General features: G+C 41.6%; 1 protein-coding gene across 1 annotated transcript in view; it reads right to left on the bottom strand.

Moving 5' to 3' along the window:
• Positions 1–15,000, bottom strand: part of LOC308284253 (properdin-like) — a 32,716-nt gene that overhangs the window by 5,500 nt on the left and 12,216 nt on the right. Inside the window, exons 7-10 of the mRNA XM_080724823.1 lie at positions 12,003–12,007; positions 11,421–11,607; positions 5,708–5,881; positions 515–721 (exon numbers count right to left, since the gene is read on the bottom strand). Of these exons, the coding sequence (XP_080580949.1) occupies positions 515–721; positions 5,708–5,881; positions 11,421–11,607; positions 12,003–12,007 (573 nt within the window). The remainder of the gene's footprint in view (positions 1–514; positions 722–5,707; positions 5,882–11,420; positions 11,608–12,002; positions 12,008–15,000) is intronic.

The following is a 15,000-nucleotide window of genomic DNA, read 5'->3' as shown; positions in this document are numbered from 1 at the left end:
AGAGATGGAATAACACAGAATGTTTGTACATTCTCACTGTAAGTGTGATATATTTTGATCCTGGTCCTTTGCTATGAGTTCCAATATTCTATCAAGGCGTGCTATGTATGTACTGTACATCTCTATGTATGTACTGTACATCTCTATGTATGTACTGTACATCTCTATGTATGTACTGTACATCTCTTTGCATGCATAACAGCCATTCAACATGTGTGACAGTGTTTCAGTGATATGTTCTGTGGTGTGATGCAAGCAATGAGGAACCTGAGTGCTGGGGAACCAGATGGTAGTCTGGCTTTAACTGTGAATGTGATGATGTCCTCATTGAGTGCAGTGTTCATAGGGAGTGTGAGACAGAGTGGTCAGCATAGGGAATACTAGTTTCCCCTGGAGTTTTAGTCCAGTGAGTGTTAGTGTGTGTGTGTGTGTGTGTGTGTGTGTGTGTGTGTGTGTGTGTGTGTGTGTGTGTGTGTGTGTGTGTGTGTGTGTGTGTGTGTGTGTGTGTCCTTACATGGACATCCTGTTACATCATAACATCCTCTGGTTTCCAGCTGTGCGTTGTCCATGCCTTCAGGAACAGGACAGTGTCTTCCTCCATGGTCTCTGTGGTCACACTGTCTCTCTCTGTCCTGAGTTCCTCCTATCGTCTTACACTTGATGTCTCTGCTCCCAAACACACAGGGACCCCAGGGGGTCCACGAGGACCACACCCCATCCACTACACACACACACACACACACACACACACACACACACACACACACACACACACACACACACACACACACACACACGCACAGGAGTTGGCGCAGAGTGCCGAGGTGGCAAGGCACAAGTTGGCACCTCGACAAGAGTGCAGTCTAGTTGTTGTTGTGTTTTTAGTATTTCTTTGTAAAACATGTAATATAACTAGAAAATATTGTTCCTTCGAAACAATTGTGGGCTCGCTTCAAGCCAGAAAACAATGGCTATAAAAGTACAAAATGTCAAGATCGCAGGCAGTGCTCTCTTTGACGTTACTGACGTCAAAGTTTGGTCCATTTTGTTCCAAAAATGTGTTGTGCAAAAGTCGACCCGCTGGTGGCGCTATAACAGGCCAATGTAAGAAGGGTGGTATCTGTTCCTTGACCTATTGGGAATGTGCTTGCAAGATTTCACGCACATTGCAGGCTGTGTTCATGATTTGAGGTGTTTTTGGCTTTGGCCACTTTATCGCTGCTTGCACCTATATTTATTATTATTTTTTTTTTGTTTTGTGTGTGTGCACTTCATAGGCATATTAGCTAAAGGTCCTTAGATTGTGTGTAGAATGTTTCATGCAAATTGCTAAAAAAATCCTAACGGGTTTAAGCGTTTCACAAACTGCTCAAAATGATATAGCGCCCCCCTTTGGCCAATTGGGGTAAGATTGGTTTTAGTGATATTTGGAATAACACTCTACATCTTTGCCAAATGCCATGAATATGTTACTTTGCATACATGATTTAGAGGCAGAAGAATAATTTGCATAAAACTGCAATATTCATTGAATTTATTAAAAAAGCATGTTTCAATTTAAAAAAAATCCGATCTGACAGATCTTTAGATATTGGTCCAAAGTTCACGTAAAAAAAGTGTTGTGCACGCGACGCGAAAATTCCAGAATAAACAGGGGTTTAAGTGTTTTACAAACTGCTCAAAATGGCGGAAAATCTAAGGGCGGAGCAAGACACAGATGTCTTCCGCTCGAGTCAAAGCATGCGTGTAAGCAAGTTGCATGACTTCAAAAGAAACGAGTCATGACTTATGCCCGTTTGAAGTTTGAAATTTCAAACGCTTCGTATAGCGCCCCCCTTTGGCCGATTGGAATAAAATTGGTTTCAGTGATACTTTGACTAACCCTCTATATCTTTGCCAAATGCCATGAACGTGTAACTTTGCATGTATGATTTATAGGCCGAAGAATAATTTGCATAAAACCGCAATATACGTTGAATTATTAAAAAATCATTATTTAACGTACAAACTTCTCACCACATAGACTGTGAAGATATAGGTTCAAATTTCATGTGAAAAAAGTTTCATGCGCGTAACGCGAAAATCCCAGGAGGAGATAGATTTTTACTGTTTTTCATATAATTCCGAATTGTGGGAGACCTAAAGGTCAGAGGTCAAAAGTGATTGGTCAAAGGTGATTACGTTCTCATGTCACTCCCGAGATTGTTTGTGTTTCGTTTTGAGAGGGTCGTTCCCCCTGAAAAACACATTTTGGCATGAAACAGTTACGTTTTGCGCGTTTGTGGCGCCCCCTATGGGTTGAGGTGGAAATGCTTTTGGGGATCTGTTGAGTATACCACCCACAATTTGTGGTTAAAATTTGGTGCTGACTGGATGTTTCGTTTGTGATTCATGGCTATTTTTCGCGAACCGGGCCTCTCCCGCGAACTTCGTAAGACTGTTACGGGCGAACGGTATGGACTATCGAAATATCGCTTGAATATGTTTATTGCATGGGTCCATAGATCACGTGTACCCATTTTTGTGACATTTGGAGTAAATATGTAGGAAAAGGAGCGAAAAGTGTGTTTTGAAGAAAATTCAAAATGGCGGAAAATCTATCCTGACGCAAATGGGCGTGGCCTATATGAGGAGATGCGTCATGACCCAAGGAATCCAGGGAAAAAATAATTTTAATTTTCCGACCTACGGTTCAAGAGTTATAAGCCAAAACGTAAAGTGAGCTGTTATAGCGCCACCATGAGGCCAAATGATGTAATAATTTTTCAGTTAATCCTTGTATGCATTATAAACCTTATCTCCAAGTTTTGAAACTGTAGCCCCTATGGTTTGCGAGAGAAAAATTATTGAATTTGAGTTTTTGCGATTCCCATTATAAGTCAATGGGGAAAATTAATTAACTAATAAATTAATATCAATTAAACGATAGAACCTTTCTCTTAGCAAAATGGAAGCACACGATTCCCGATGAAGCCGGTCGATTTGACATATGGTGCGAGTGTGTGGCGCAAAAACTGTGGGCCGTGAAACGCGCCGAAAAAAAAGTTTATCAAGAAGAAGAATAAAGAAATAAAGTTTCCCTAGGACTATAGTGTGTTGCCCTGTAAGGGCAACCACACTAATAAATAATGACAATATCTAAAGTGTGCTCGCCTTATAGGCGAGCCCACAATTATTGTTAATGTACACCCAGGATTGAGCTTAATTAATGTAGATTGCAAGCTGTTGACTAAAATACTGGCACTACGTCTGGACAAAGTGTTACCAGGCATTATCCTAGGTGAACAGGTTGGCTTCATCAAATTTAGGACTTCTAGCGACAATTTAAGGAGGCTAATTCATCTCACGTGGCGTCATGCGGCGGGCGACGCCCCTGTCACCGCCATTTCACTGGATGCTGAGAAGGCCTTTGACAGGGCAGACTGGGGCTTCATGTCGGCCGCAATGTCACACTTTGGTTTTGGCGAAGGTTTCAAGACTTGGTTTAATATTTTATATAAAAATCCTAAAGCTGCAGTCATCACAAATGGTTTCATATCTCCATACTTTAACATAACTAGGTCTCTCAGACAAGGCTGCAGTTGATCGCCCTTGCTATTCACGATATTTCTCGAACCACTGGCAGCCATGATCAGAGCCAACACAGCGATAAAAGGGGTGGAGGGAGGGGGGAAAGAGCATAAACTGATGCTTTACGCGGACGATATTTTATTACTGATAAGGGACCCTGTTAACTCCCTACCTCCCCTGATGGATACTATTCAGACATACTCTGAGCTGTCTGGGTATAAGTTTAATTGGAATAAATCTGAGGCTATGCCGATATCCAGATCATGTCATTCACACATGGTGACTCAGTTTGGTTTCAGATGGGTTCCTATTGGAATGAAATACCTGGGAATTAGACTTACCTCAGATTTGGACAAAATTATTGCATTAAATTATGAGCCATTACTTACGAAGATAAAAAACAATCTGGAAAAGTGGAGCACTTTGAAACTGTCTCTCTGGGGTAAAGTGAATGTTATCAAAATGGTGGTTGCACCAGTTTAACTATATTTCAGCAATGCTTCCTCTGAATATCCCTGACAGGATATTTAAAGAGTATGATAGAATCATTAATGACTTTCTTTGGGAAAAGAAGAAACGGAGAATCAAACTGAGTAAAATGTGGATGCCTAGAGATAGAGGGGGCCTTGCCCTACCAGACATGAGGACATACAATATCTCCGTCTAAACACTGGAGCGGGTTGGACTCTGATTTGGACTGGGTAATCATAGAGAGAAGCCTGGCTTCACCATTTCGTCCAATTGATGTTCTGTCACAGGTAGCGGGCAATGAACCCAATCCGAACCCTATCATTTCACATTCAAGGAATGTATGGGCTAAGATTCATAAAGCACACAAGATGTCACAGTATAAACAACCATACTCTTCAATCTGGAATAACCCTAAAATATGTATTGGGAAGACAAAGATATTTTGGAAAAAATGGCAGACAGCAGGGATTAATAATATCTGTGACCTATTTGACAATGCGAACTTTATAACTTGCTCAGATCTGAGAGCGAAATATAAACTTGGGAAGGATGGTTCATTTTGGAAATATTTCCAAATGAGACATTGTCTGAGCAGTACTTTTGATGCTGGTGAAAATCCATTGCTTGATTATTTAAAACTACCACACGAAGCTCATACTGCCTCTGTATTTTATAAAATGTCAAAACAACAGCTGGGTGATACATGTGACAGTCTCAAACTGATATGGCAAAGGGATCTGAGTGTGGATATTGAAGATGAACATTGGAAAGGACTTATAGCAAATGCAGGACAAGGGATCAGAGAAGCAAGGGGAAAATGTATTCAATATAAAATAATTCATAGATATTACTACACACCAACTAGATTACAGAAAATGGGAATTACAGAGAGTAATACATGTTGGAAGTGCAAGGAAGAAGTTGGCACGTATATGCATATGATTTGGGAATGTCGCATGGTGTATCCTTTCTGGTGTACAATTCTTGATTACTTATCAAAATGGTTGGGATTCACCATACCCCCACTACCACTGCTCTGTCTTTTAGGAGACAGGACAGTGGTCCCTGCTCTGTCTCTTAGGAGACAGGACAGTGGTCCCTGGGTTAAATAAAAAAGCATTTATAATAGTAAAGGTTGGACTGGTCACAGCAGCCAGAATCCTGCTGCGGAACTGGAAAGCCCCAAGAACCCCTGTTTTTAATGAGTGGAACGAGGAGATGATCAAAATCACATCGTATGAGTACATGCTGGGAAGAGTGAATGGTATGGGAAAGATGAAAGAGATATGGAATAGTTTTCTAACATATATGACACTTATTTGAATATGTGAAGAGGTTCCTACTTTTATTTATTTTGTATTTTTATTATTGTATTATCTTGGACTGACTGTATAAATATATTTGTACCTGTTGTTGTGCTGCACTGTACCACCCATTAGGCCTACCACTTTTTGTATTAAATTAAGAAGAAAAAAATTAAAAAAACATTTGAATTACAAAAATGTAAACCCAGGATGTTAAAGTGTGGACTAGTCTTATCTATCTACTGTAGCTGCACACATCTCCATTCAGATACATTGCCAGTGTGTGTGTGTGTGTGTGTGTGTGTGTGTGTGTGTGTGTGTGTGTGTGTGTGTGTGTGTGTGTGTGTGTGTGTGTGTGTTACCTGGACAGTGCACGGCTGTCTTACAGATGATGGTTCGATTCCCTGCTCCTTGGCAAGGCATTCCTCCGTTATTGGAGGCGGGGTTATTACAATCCCTGACTGACAGCTGAAGCCCCACCCCACACGTCACCGAACAGGAAGTGAATAGACTCCACGAGCCCCAACCCCCGTCCACTGAGAGAGAGACATAGAGACACAGTGAGAGAGAGTGAGAGAGAGAGAGAGAGAGAGAGAGAGAGAGACAGACATAGAGAGAGCGAGAGAGAGAGAGAGAGAGAGAGAGAGAGAGAGAGACATAGAGACACAGAGAGAGAGAGAGAGAGAGAGAGAGAGAGAGAGAGAGAGAGAGAGAGAGAGAGAGAGAGAGACATATACTGTATTGTAATGCTTTGGCAATGTAAGAATGCTTGTCATGCCAATAAAGCTTATTTGAATTGAATTGAATTGAATTGAGACACAGAGAGAGAGAGAGAGAGAGAGAGAGAGAGAGAGAGAGAGAGAGAGAGAGAGAGAGAGAGAGAGAGAGAGACACATAGAGACACAGAGAGAGAGAGAGAGAGAGAGAGAGAGAGAGAGACATAGAGACATAGAGACACAGAGAGAGAGAGAGAGAGAGAGAGAGAGAGAGAGAGAGAGAGAGAGAGAGAGAGAGAGAGACACAGAGAGAGAGAGAGAGAGAGAGAGAGAGAGACAGACAGACATGTAGAATAAATACATGAAAATACATGTAGATCACATTAAATACATGTAGATCACATGTAGATCACATTAAAGGAGCTATAGTCAACTTTTTCATTGTAGGTGTACATCCTAGTCTACAGACTAGGATGTAAACAAAGTACGGGCCCTGTAAATGTAAACAAAGGGCCAAAATGATTATTTTATCATTATTTTACGCTTTTTGTGGTCATTTTTTAATTGAAACACATATATGAAGCTTATTGTTTTATAAAATATTTTCGAAACATTATTTTTATTTTAGCATCCGTTTTTCAAGAAAAAGTTGACTATAGCTCCTTTAAATACATGTAGATCACATGTAGATCACATTAAATACATGTAGATCACATTAAATACATGTAGATCAAATTAAATTAAATACATGTAGATCACATTAAATACATGTAGATCAAATTAAATTAAATACATGTAGATCACATTAAATACATGTAGATCAAATTAAATTAAATACATGTAGATCACATTAAATTAAATACATGTAGATCACATGTAGATCACATTAAATACATGTAGATCACATGTAGATCACATTAAATACATGTAGATCACATTAAATACATGTAGATCACATTAGTGAATGGATGAATTGAGTCAAAACCATTTTCATGTATTGAACGGTTAGTACATTGAACACACTGTGACTGAATCTAAAACGGCTAGTTCCTTTCCTTGATTCTGATTGGCTGGTTTCCCTTTAATTGCTGTGGTATGAGACCATGAATCAGTTTATATCAAACCCAGGTGTGTTATTTCTTTCCACAGTGTTGTGAAGCTAGACTAGACGTAACAGGTGTGTTATTTCTTTCCACAGTGTTGTGAAGCTAGACTAGAGGTAACAGGTGTGTTGTTTCTTTCCACAGTGTTGTGAAGCTAGACTAGAGGTAACAGGTGTGTTATTTCTTTCCACAGTGTTGTGAAGCTAGACTAGAGGTAACAGGTGTGTTGTTTCTTTCCACAGTGTTGTGAAGCTAGACTAGAGGTAACAGGTGTGTTATTTCTTTCCACAGTGTTGTGAAGCTAGACTAGAGGTAACAAGTGTGTTATTTCTTTCCACAGTGTTGTGAAGCTAGACTAGAGGTAACAGGTGTGTTATTTCTTTCCACAGTGTTGTGAAGCTAGACTAGAGGTAACAGGTGTGTTGTTTCTTTCCACAGTGTTGTGAAGCTAGACTAGAGGTAACAGGTGTGTTATTTCTTTCCACAGTGTTGTGAAGCTAGACTAGAGGTAACAGGTGTGTTATTTCTTTCCACAGTGTTGTGAAGCTAGACTAGAGGTAACAGGTGTGTTGTTTCTTTCCACAGTGTTGTGAAGCTAGACTAGACGTAACAGGTGTGTTATTTCTTTCCACAGTGTTGTGAAGCTAGACTAGAGGTAACAGGTGTGTTATTTCTTTCCACAGTGTTGTGAAGCTAGACTAGAGGTAACAGGTGTGTTATTTCTTTCCACAGTGTTGTGAAGCTAGACTAGAGGTAACAAGTGTGTTATTTCTTTCCACAGTGTTGTGAAGCTAGACTAGAGGTAACAGGTGTGTTATTTCTTTCCACAGTGTTGTGAAGCTAGACTAGAGGTAACAGGTGCTTTATTTCTTTCCACAGTGTTGTGAAGCTAGACTAGAGGTAACAAGTGTGTTATTTCTTTCCACAGTGTTGTGAAGCTAGACTAGAGGTAACAGGTGTGTTGTTTCTTTCCACAGTGTTGTGAAGCTAGACTAGAGCTAACAGGTGTGTTATTTATTTCCACAGTGTTGTGAAGCTAGACTAGAGGTAACAGGTGTGTTATTTCTTTCCACAGTGTTGTGAAGCTAGACTAGAGGTAACAGGTGTGTTATTTCTTTCCACAGTGTTGTGAAGCTAGACTAGAGGTAACAGGTGTGTTATTTCTTTCCACAGTGTTGTGAAGCTAGACTAGAGGTAACAGGTGTGTTATTTCTTTCCACAGTGTTGTGAAGCTAGACTAGAGGTAACAGGTGTGTTATTTCTTTCCACAGTGTTGTGAAGCTAGACTAGAGGTAACAGGTGTGTTATTTCTTTCCACAGTGTTGTGAAGCTAGACTAGAGGTAACAGGTGTGTTATTTCTTTCCACAGTGTTGTGAAGCTAGACTAGAGGTAACAGGTGTGTTGTTTCTTTCCACAGTGTTGTGAAGCTAGACTAGAGGTAACAGGTGTGTTGTTTCTTTCCACAGTGTTGTGAAGCTAGACTAGACGTAACAGGTGTGTTGTTTCTTTCCACAGTGTTTTGAAGCTAGACTAGAGGTAACAAGTGTGTTATTTCTTTCCACAGTGTTGTGAAGCTAGACTAGAGGTAACAGGTGTGTTGTTTTTTTCCACAGTGTTGTGAAGCTAGACTAGAGGTAACAAGTGTGTTATTTCTTTCCACAGTGTTGTGAAGCTAGACTAGAGGTAACAGGTGTGTTATTTCTTTCCACAGTGTTGTGAAGCTAGACTAGAGGTAACAGGTGTGTTATTTCTTTCCACAGTGTTGTGAAGCTAGACTAGAGGTAACAGGTGTGTTGTTTCTTTCCACAGTGTTGTGAAGCTAGACTAGAGGTAACAGGTGTGTTATTTCTTTCCACAGTGTTGTGAAGCTAGACTAGAGGTAACAGGTGTGTTATTTCTTTCCACAGTGTTGTGAAGCTAGACTAGAGGTAACAGGTGTGTTGTTTCTTTCCACAGTGTTGTGAAGCTAGACTAGAGGTAACAGGTGTGTTGTTTCTTTCCACAGTGTTGTGAAGCTAGACTAGAGGTAACAGGTGTGTTATTTCTTTCCACAGTGTTGTGAAGCTAGACTAGAGGTAACAAGTGTGTTGTTTCTTTCCACAGTGTTGTGAAGCTAGACTAGAGGTAACAGGTGTGTTATTTCTTTCCACAGTGTTGTGAAGCTAGACTAGAGGTAACAAGTGTGTTGTTTCTTTCCACAGTGTTGTGAAGCTAGACTAGAGGTAACAGGTGTGTTGTTTTTTTTCCACAGTGTTGTGAAGCTAGACTAGAGGTAACAAGTGTGTTGTTTCTTTCCACAGTGTTGTGAAGCTAGACTAGAGGTAACAGGTGTGTTATTTCTTTCCACAGTGTTGTGAAGCTAGACTAGAGGTAACAGGTGTGTTATTTCTTTCCACAGTGTTGTGAAGCTAGACTAGAGGTAACAAGTGTGTTGTTTCTTTCCACAGTGTTGTGAAGCTAGACTAGAGGTAACAGGTGTGTTGTTTCTTTCCACAGTGTTGTGAAGCTAGACTAGAGGTAACAGGTGTGTTGTTTCTTTCCACAGTGTTGTGAAGCTAGACTAGAGGTAACAGGTGTGTTATTTCTTTCCACAGTGTTGTGAAGCTAGACTAGAGGTAACAGGTGTGTTATTTCTTTCCACAGTGTTGTGAAGCTAGACTAGAGGTAACAGGTGTGTTGTTTCTTTCCACAGTGTTGTGAAGCTAGACTAGAGGTAACAGGTGTGTTGTTTCTTTCCACAGTGTTGTGAAGCTAGACTAGACGTAACAGGTGTGTTGTTTCTTTCCACAGTGTTTTGAAGCTAGACTAGAGGTAACAAGTGTGTTATTTCTTTCCACAGTGTTGTGAAGCTAGACTAGAGGTAACAGGTGTGTTGTTTTTTTCCACAGTGTTGTGAAGCTAGACTAGAGGTAACAAGTGTGTTATTTCTTTCCACAGTGTTGTGAAGCTAGACTAGAGGTAACAGGTGTGTTATTTCTTTCCACAGTGTTGTGAAGCTAGACTAGAGGTAACAGGTGTGTTATTTCTTTCCACAGTGTTGTGAAGCTAGACTAGAGGTAACAGGTGTGTTGTTTCTTTCCACAGTGTTGTGAAGCTAGACTAGAGGTAACAGGTGTGTTATTTCTTTCCACAGTGTTGTGAAGCTAGACTAGAGGTAACAGGTGTGTTATTTCTTTCCACAGTGTTGTGAAGCTAGACTAGAGGTAACAGGTGTGTTGTTTCTTTCCACAGTGTTGTGAAGCTAGACTAGAGGTAACAGGTGTGTTGTTTCTTTCCACAGTGTTGTGAAGCTAGACTAGAGGTAACAGGTGTGTTGTTTCTTTCCACAGTGTTGTGAAGCTAGACTAGAGGTAACAAGTGTGTTGTTTCTTTCCACAGTGTTGTGAAGCTAGACTAGAGGTAACAGGTGTGTTATTTCTTTCCACAGTGTTGTGAAGCTAGACTAGAGGTAACAAGTGTGTTGTTTCTTTCCACAGTGTTGTGAAGCTAGACTAGAGGTAACAGGTGTGTTGTTTTTTTTCCACAGTGTTGTGAAGCTAGACTAGAGGTAACAAGTGTGTTGTTTCTTTCCACAGTGTTGTGAAGCTAGACTAGAGGTAACAGGTGTGTTATTTCTTTCCACAGTGTTGTGAAGCTAGACTAGAGGTAACAGGTGTGTTATTTCTTTCCACAGTGTTGTGAAGCTAGACTAGAGGTAACAAGTGTGTTGTTTCTTTCCACAGTGTTGTGAAGCTAGACTAGAGGTAACAGGTGTGTTGTTTCTTTCCACAGTGTTGTGAAGCTAGACTAGAGGTAACAGGTGTGTTGTTTCTTTCCACAGTGTTGTGAAGCTAGACTAGAGGTAACAGGTGTGTTATTTCTTTCCACAGTGTTGTGAAGCTAGACTAGAGGTAACAGGTGTGTTATTTCTTTCCACAGTGTTGTGAAGCTAGACTAGAGGTAACAGGTGTGTTATTTCTTTCCACAGTGTTGTGAAGCTAGACTAGAGGTAACAAGTGTGTTATTTCTTTCCACAGTGTTGTGAAGCTAGACTAGAGGTAACAGGTGTGTTATTTCTTTTCCACACGTGTTGTGAAGCTAGACTAGAGGTAACAGGTGTGTTATTTCTTTCCACAGTGTTGTGAAGCTAGACTAGAGGTAACAGGTGTGTTATTTCTTTCCACATGCAGTGTTGTGAAGCTAGACTAGAGGTAACAGGTGTGTTATTTCTGTACCAGGCTTTCCTCCAGGTGGAAAGACTGTGATGCGAGGTTACCTGTGCAGTGAGGCAGGTGGGTGCAGTGACTGGTCTCACTCTCGTCGCCCATTACATGGGCTTCCACTGAAGGAAGGGGCGGGGTTTGTACAGGAACGACGTCGTGTTCTGGACGACGCTCGGCCTTCTGGGAGACAGGAGGTAGAACACTCACCCCAACTGGACCATCCTGTCCAACCACCATGGACTGAGAGAGAGAGAGAGAGAGAGAGAGAGAGACTTAGGGTGCGTTCGGGAATGCGCACTCAACGCACTGGTGTGCCATGTTGTCGTTCGTTTATTCGGTGCAACTTGGTGCGTTGTCGTTTGGAAATCCAGTGCGCGGCGCACCGGTGTGCTGAGTGCACGCACTGACCGACCCTACTAAGAAGATGGGGTTCGGCGGTGTGGTGCGTCGGTGCGGTGTTTTCATTGGTTGGTTTTCATGGCCGTGGTCTCGAATGCTTCTCAGCTGTGAACAATGGAGGAAATAACCGTAAAATACAGCACTTGCAGCTTAATTGGTCGTTTGGGCTTGATAGTTTCACACACATCAACATGTAAATTAACAGCAGGTATGCCAATGTTGTGAATTAGACCTACATCTCCTAATAGCAACGTTAGCATACTCAGCAACTGCTGTTTTCAGAAAGTCTACCTTCAGAGTTCAGAGTGAAAAAGCAGCTGCCTGTTAAAACTGGTTGTTCGTAAATAAGCCACACAGAACGCACTCTCCAACGTCACGCCCACTGCACTCACTACCACTGAGCACACACCTGGTTTTGGGTTTCCGAACGCACCGAGAGAGAGAGAGAGAGAGATAGAGAGAGAGAGAGAGAGAGAGAGGGAGAGAGAGAGAGAGAGAGATGAGAGAGAGAGAGAGAGAGAGAGAGAGAGAGAGAGAGAGAGAGAGAGAGAGGAGAGAGAGAGAGAGAGAATAATTTATCACCAGTCAATACTGGGAGGTTCCTGTAAAGTTGTAACATCAGAAACAACAACACTGGACTGGTTTAAAACTACAATGAAAGCTAGTCTTCCTTCCTGCTGTAGGTCACACTAGCCATGTTTCCATAAACGTATTCTAATTAGGGAAGCGAATGATCAGAAATGCTTATTAAGACAAAGCGAATTTAGCCTGTTTCCATTAAACTCTGACCGACGTGCTGTAAATACTTCCCACTGGCTTGCACACAGTGCACAGAGCTGGGATGCGGCCGGCCCGGCCCGCTGCCGGCGTTGAGTCCTCCGGGCAGACTGCATCCTGCAGCATCGCAGATGCGAGCTGCTGTGAGCTTGTAGATCAGCCACTTTTGGCACGCGTAACACGGTGATGACGAATTGTCACTCGACTCACTCCGTGTAGAACAACTGGTTTGTTTTGTGGGCTAACGCTTTACAATGGACGTTATGACGTTATGAACGTCATAATTTATTCACATTTATTGTCTGACCCATTTCCATCCATAAATGCGCATTTCGTTTATTCGATAAAGCCTCAAAATACACCTCCTCCAAGCGGATAAATTCTCAATGGCTGCTATGTATGTATATAATGGAATGTACATCACTAGACAACAGAATTATTGACCTACCACAGTAGTTCAGGACATAAATTCATGTTTAATTGTCAAAATCTATAAGAACTCTTGTGTTTCAACTGACATGTTCAAATGAACATGATGCATGCCTTTTCACAGCTAATGCACCAGATGTTGTTGATGATGAGATAGTTAAGAGAAGTGGCATCATGTTCATTTGATCACAATCTGGTCTGGAAGAGGCATTTCTTACCAAGGTGCTAAAGTATCAACGCCTAAAGGATGCTATTATTTATTATACAGCTTGGTTACAAAATAATGTAAACTGTTCTGTTGTGAGAGGCCTGCAGATTGAAGCCTCTGTAATGTCCATAAACTAGTTGTGAGGCCTGCAGATTGAAGCCTCTGTAATGTCCATAAACTAGTTGTGAGGCCTGCAGATTGAAGCCTCTGTAATGTCCATAAACTAGTTGTGAGGCCTGCAGATTGAAGCCTCTGTAATGTCCATAAACTAGGTGTGAGGCCTGCAGACTGAAGCCTCTGTAATGTCCATAAACTAGTTGTGAGGCCTGCAGATTGAAGCCTCTGTAATGTCCATAAACTAGTTGTGAGGCCTGCAGATTGAAGCCTCTGTAATGTCCATAAACTAGTTGTGAGGCCTGCAGATTGAAGCCTCTGTAATGTCCATAAACTAGTTGTGAGCCTGCAGATTGCAGCCTCTGTAATGTCCATAAACTAGTTGTGAGGCCTGTAGATTGAATCCTCTGTAATGTCTATAAACTAGTTGTGAGAGGCCTGCAGATTGCAGCCTCTGTAATGTCCATAAACTAGTTGTGAGATCTGCAGATTGAAACCTCTGTAATGTCCATAAAACTAGTTGTGAGGCCTGCAGATTGAAGCCTCTGTAATGTCCATAAACTAGTTGTGAGGCCTGCAGATTGAAGCCTCTGTAATGTCCATAAACCTAGTTGTGAGGCCTGCAGATTGAAGCCTCTGTAATGCCCATAAACTAGTTGTGAGGCCTGCAGATTGAAGCCTCTGTAATGTCCATAAACTAGTTGTGAGCCCTGCAGATTGAAGCTTCTGTAATGTCCATAAACTAGTTGTGAGGCCTGCAGATTGGAGCCTTCTGTAATGTCCATAAACTAGTTGTGAGGCCTGCAGATTGCAGCCTCTGTAATGTCCATAAACTAGTTGTGAGGCCTGCAGATTGAAGCCTCTGTAATGTCTATAAACTAGTTGTGAGAGGCCTGCAGATTGAAGCCTCTGTAATGTCTATAAATTAGTTGTGAGAGGCCTGCAGATTGCAGCCTCTGTAATGTCCATAAACTAGTTGTGAGGTCTGCAGATTGAAGCCTCTGTAATGTCCATAAACCTAGTTGTGAGGCCTGCAGATTGAAGCCTCTGTAATGTCCATAAACTAGTTGTGAGGCCTGCAGATTGAAGCCTCTGTAATGTCCATAAACTAGTTGTGAGGCCTGCAGATTGCAGCCTCTGTAATGTCCATAAACTAGTTGTGAGGCCTGCAGATTGAAGCCTCTGTAATGTCTATAAACTAGTTGTGAGAGGCCTGCAGATTGGAGCTTCTGTAATGTCCATAAACTAGTTGTGAGGCCTGCAGATTGCAGCCTCTGTAATGTCCATAAACTAGTTGTGAGGCCTGCAGATTGAAGCCTCTGTAATGTCTATAAACTAGTTGTGAGAGGCCTGCAGATTGAAGCCTCTGTAATGTCTATAAAATTAGTTGTGAGAGGCCTGCAGATTGCAGCCTCTGTAATGTCCATAAACTAGTTGTGAGGTCTGCAGATTGAAGCCTCTGTAATGTCCATAAACTAGTTGTGAGGCCTGCAGATTGAAGCCTCTGTAATGTCCATAAACTAGTTGTGAGGCCTGCAGATTGAAGCCTCTGTAATGTCCATAAACTAGTTGTGAGGCCTGCAGATTGCAGCCTCTGTAATGTCCATAAACTAGTTGTGAGGCCTGCAGATTGAAGCCTCTGTAATGTCTATAAACTAGTTGTGAGAGGCCTGCAGATTGAAGCCTCTGTAATGTCCATAAACTAG

Source organism: Nannobrachium achirus, assembly GCF_963921795.1.
Source record: "Nannobrachium achirus genome assembly, chromosome: 4".
NCBI classification, from domain to species: Eukaryota; Metazoa; Chordata; class Actinopteri; order Myctophiformes; family Myctophidae; genus Nannobrachium; species Nannobrachium achirus.
This window is presented reverse-complemented; position numbering and strand designations above follow the sequence as displayed.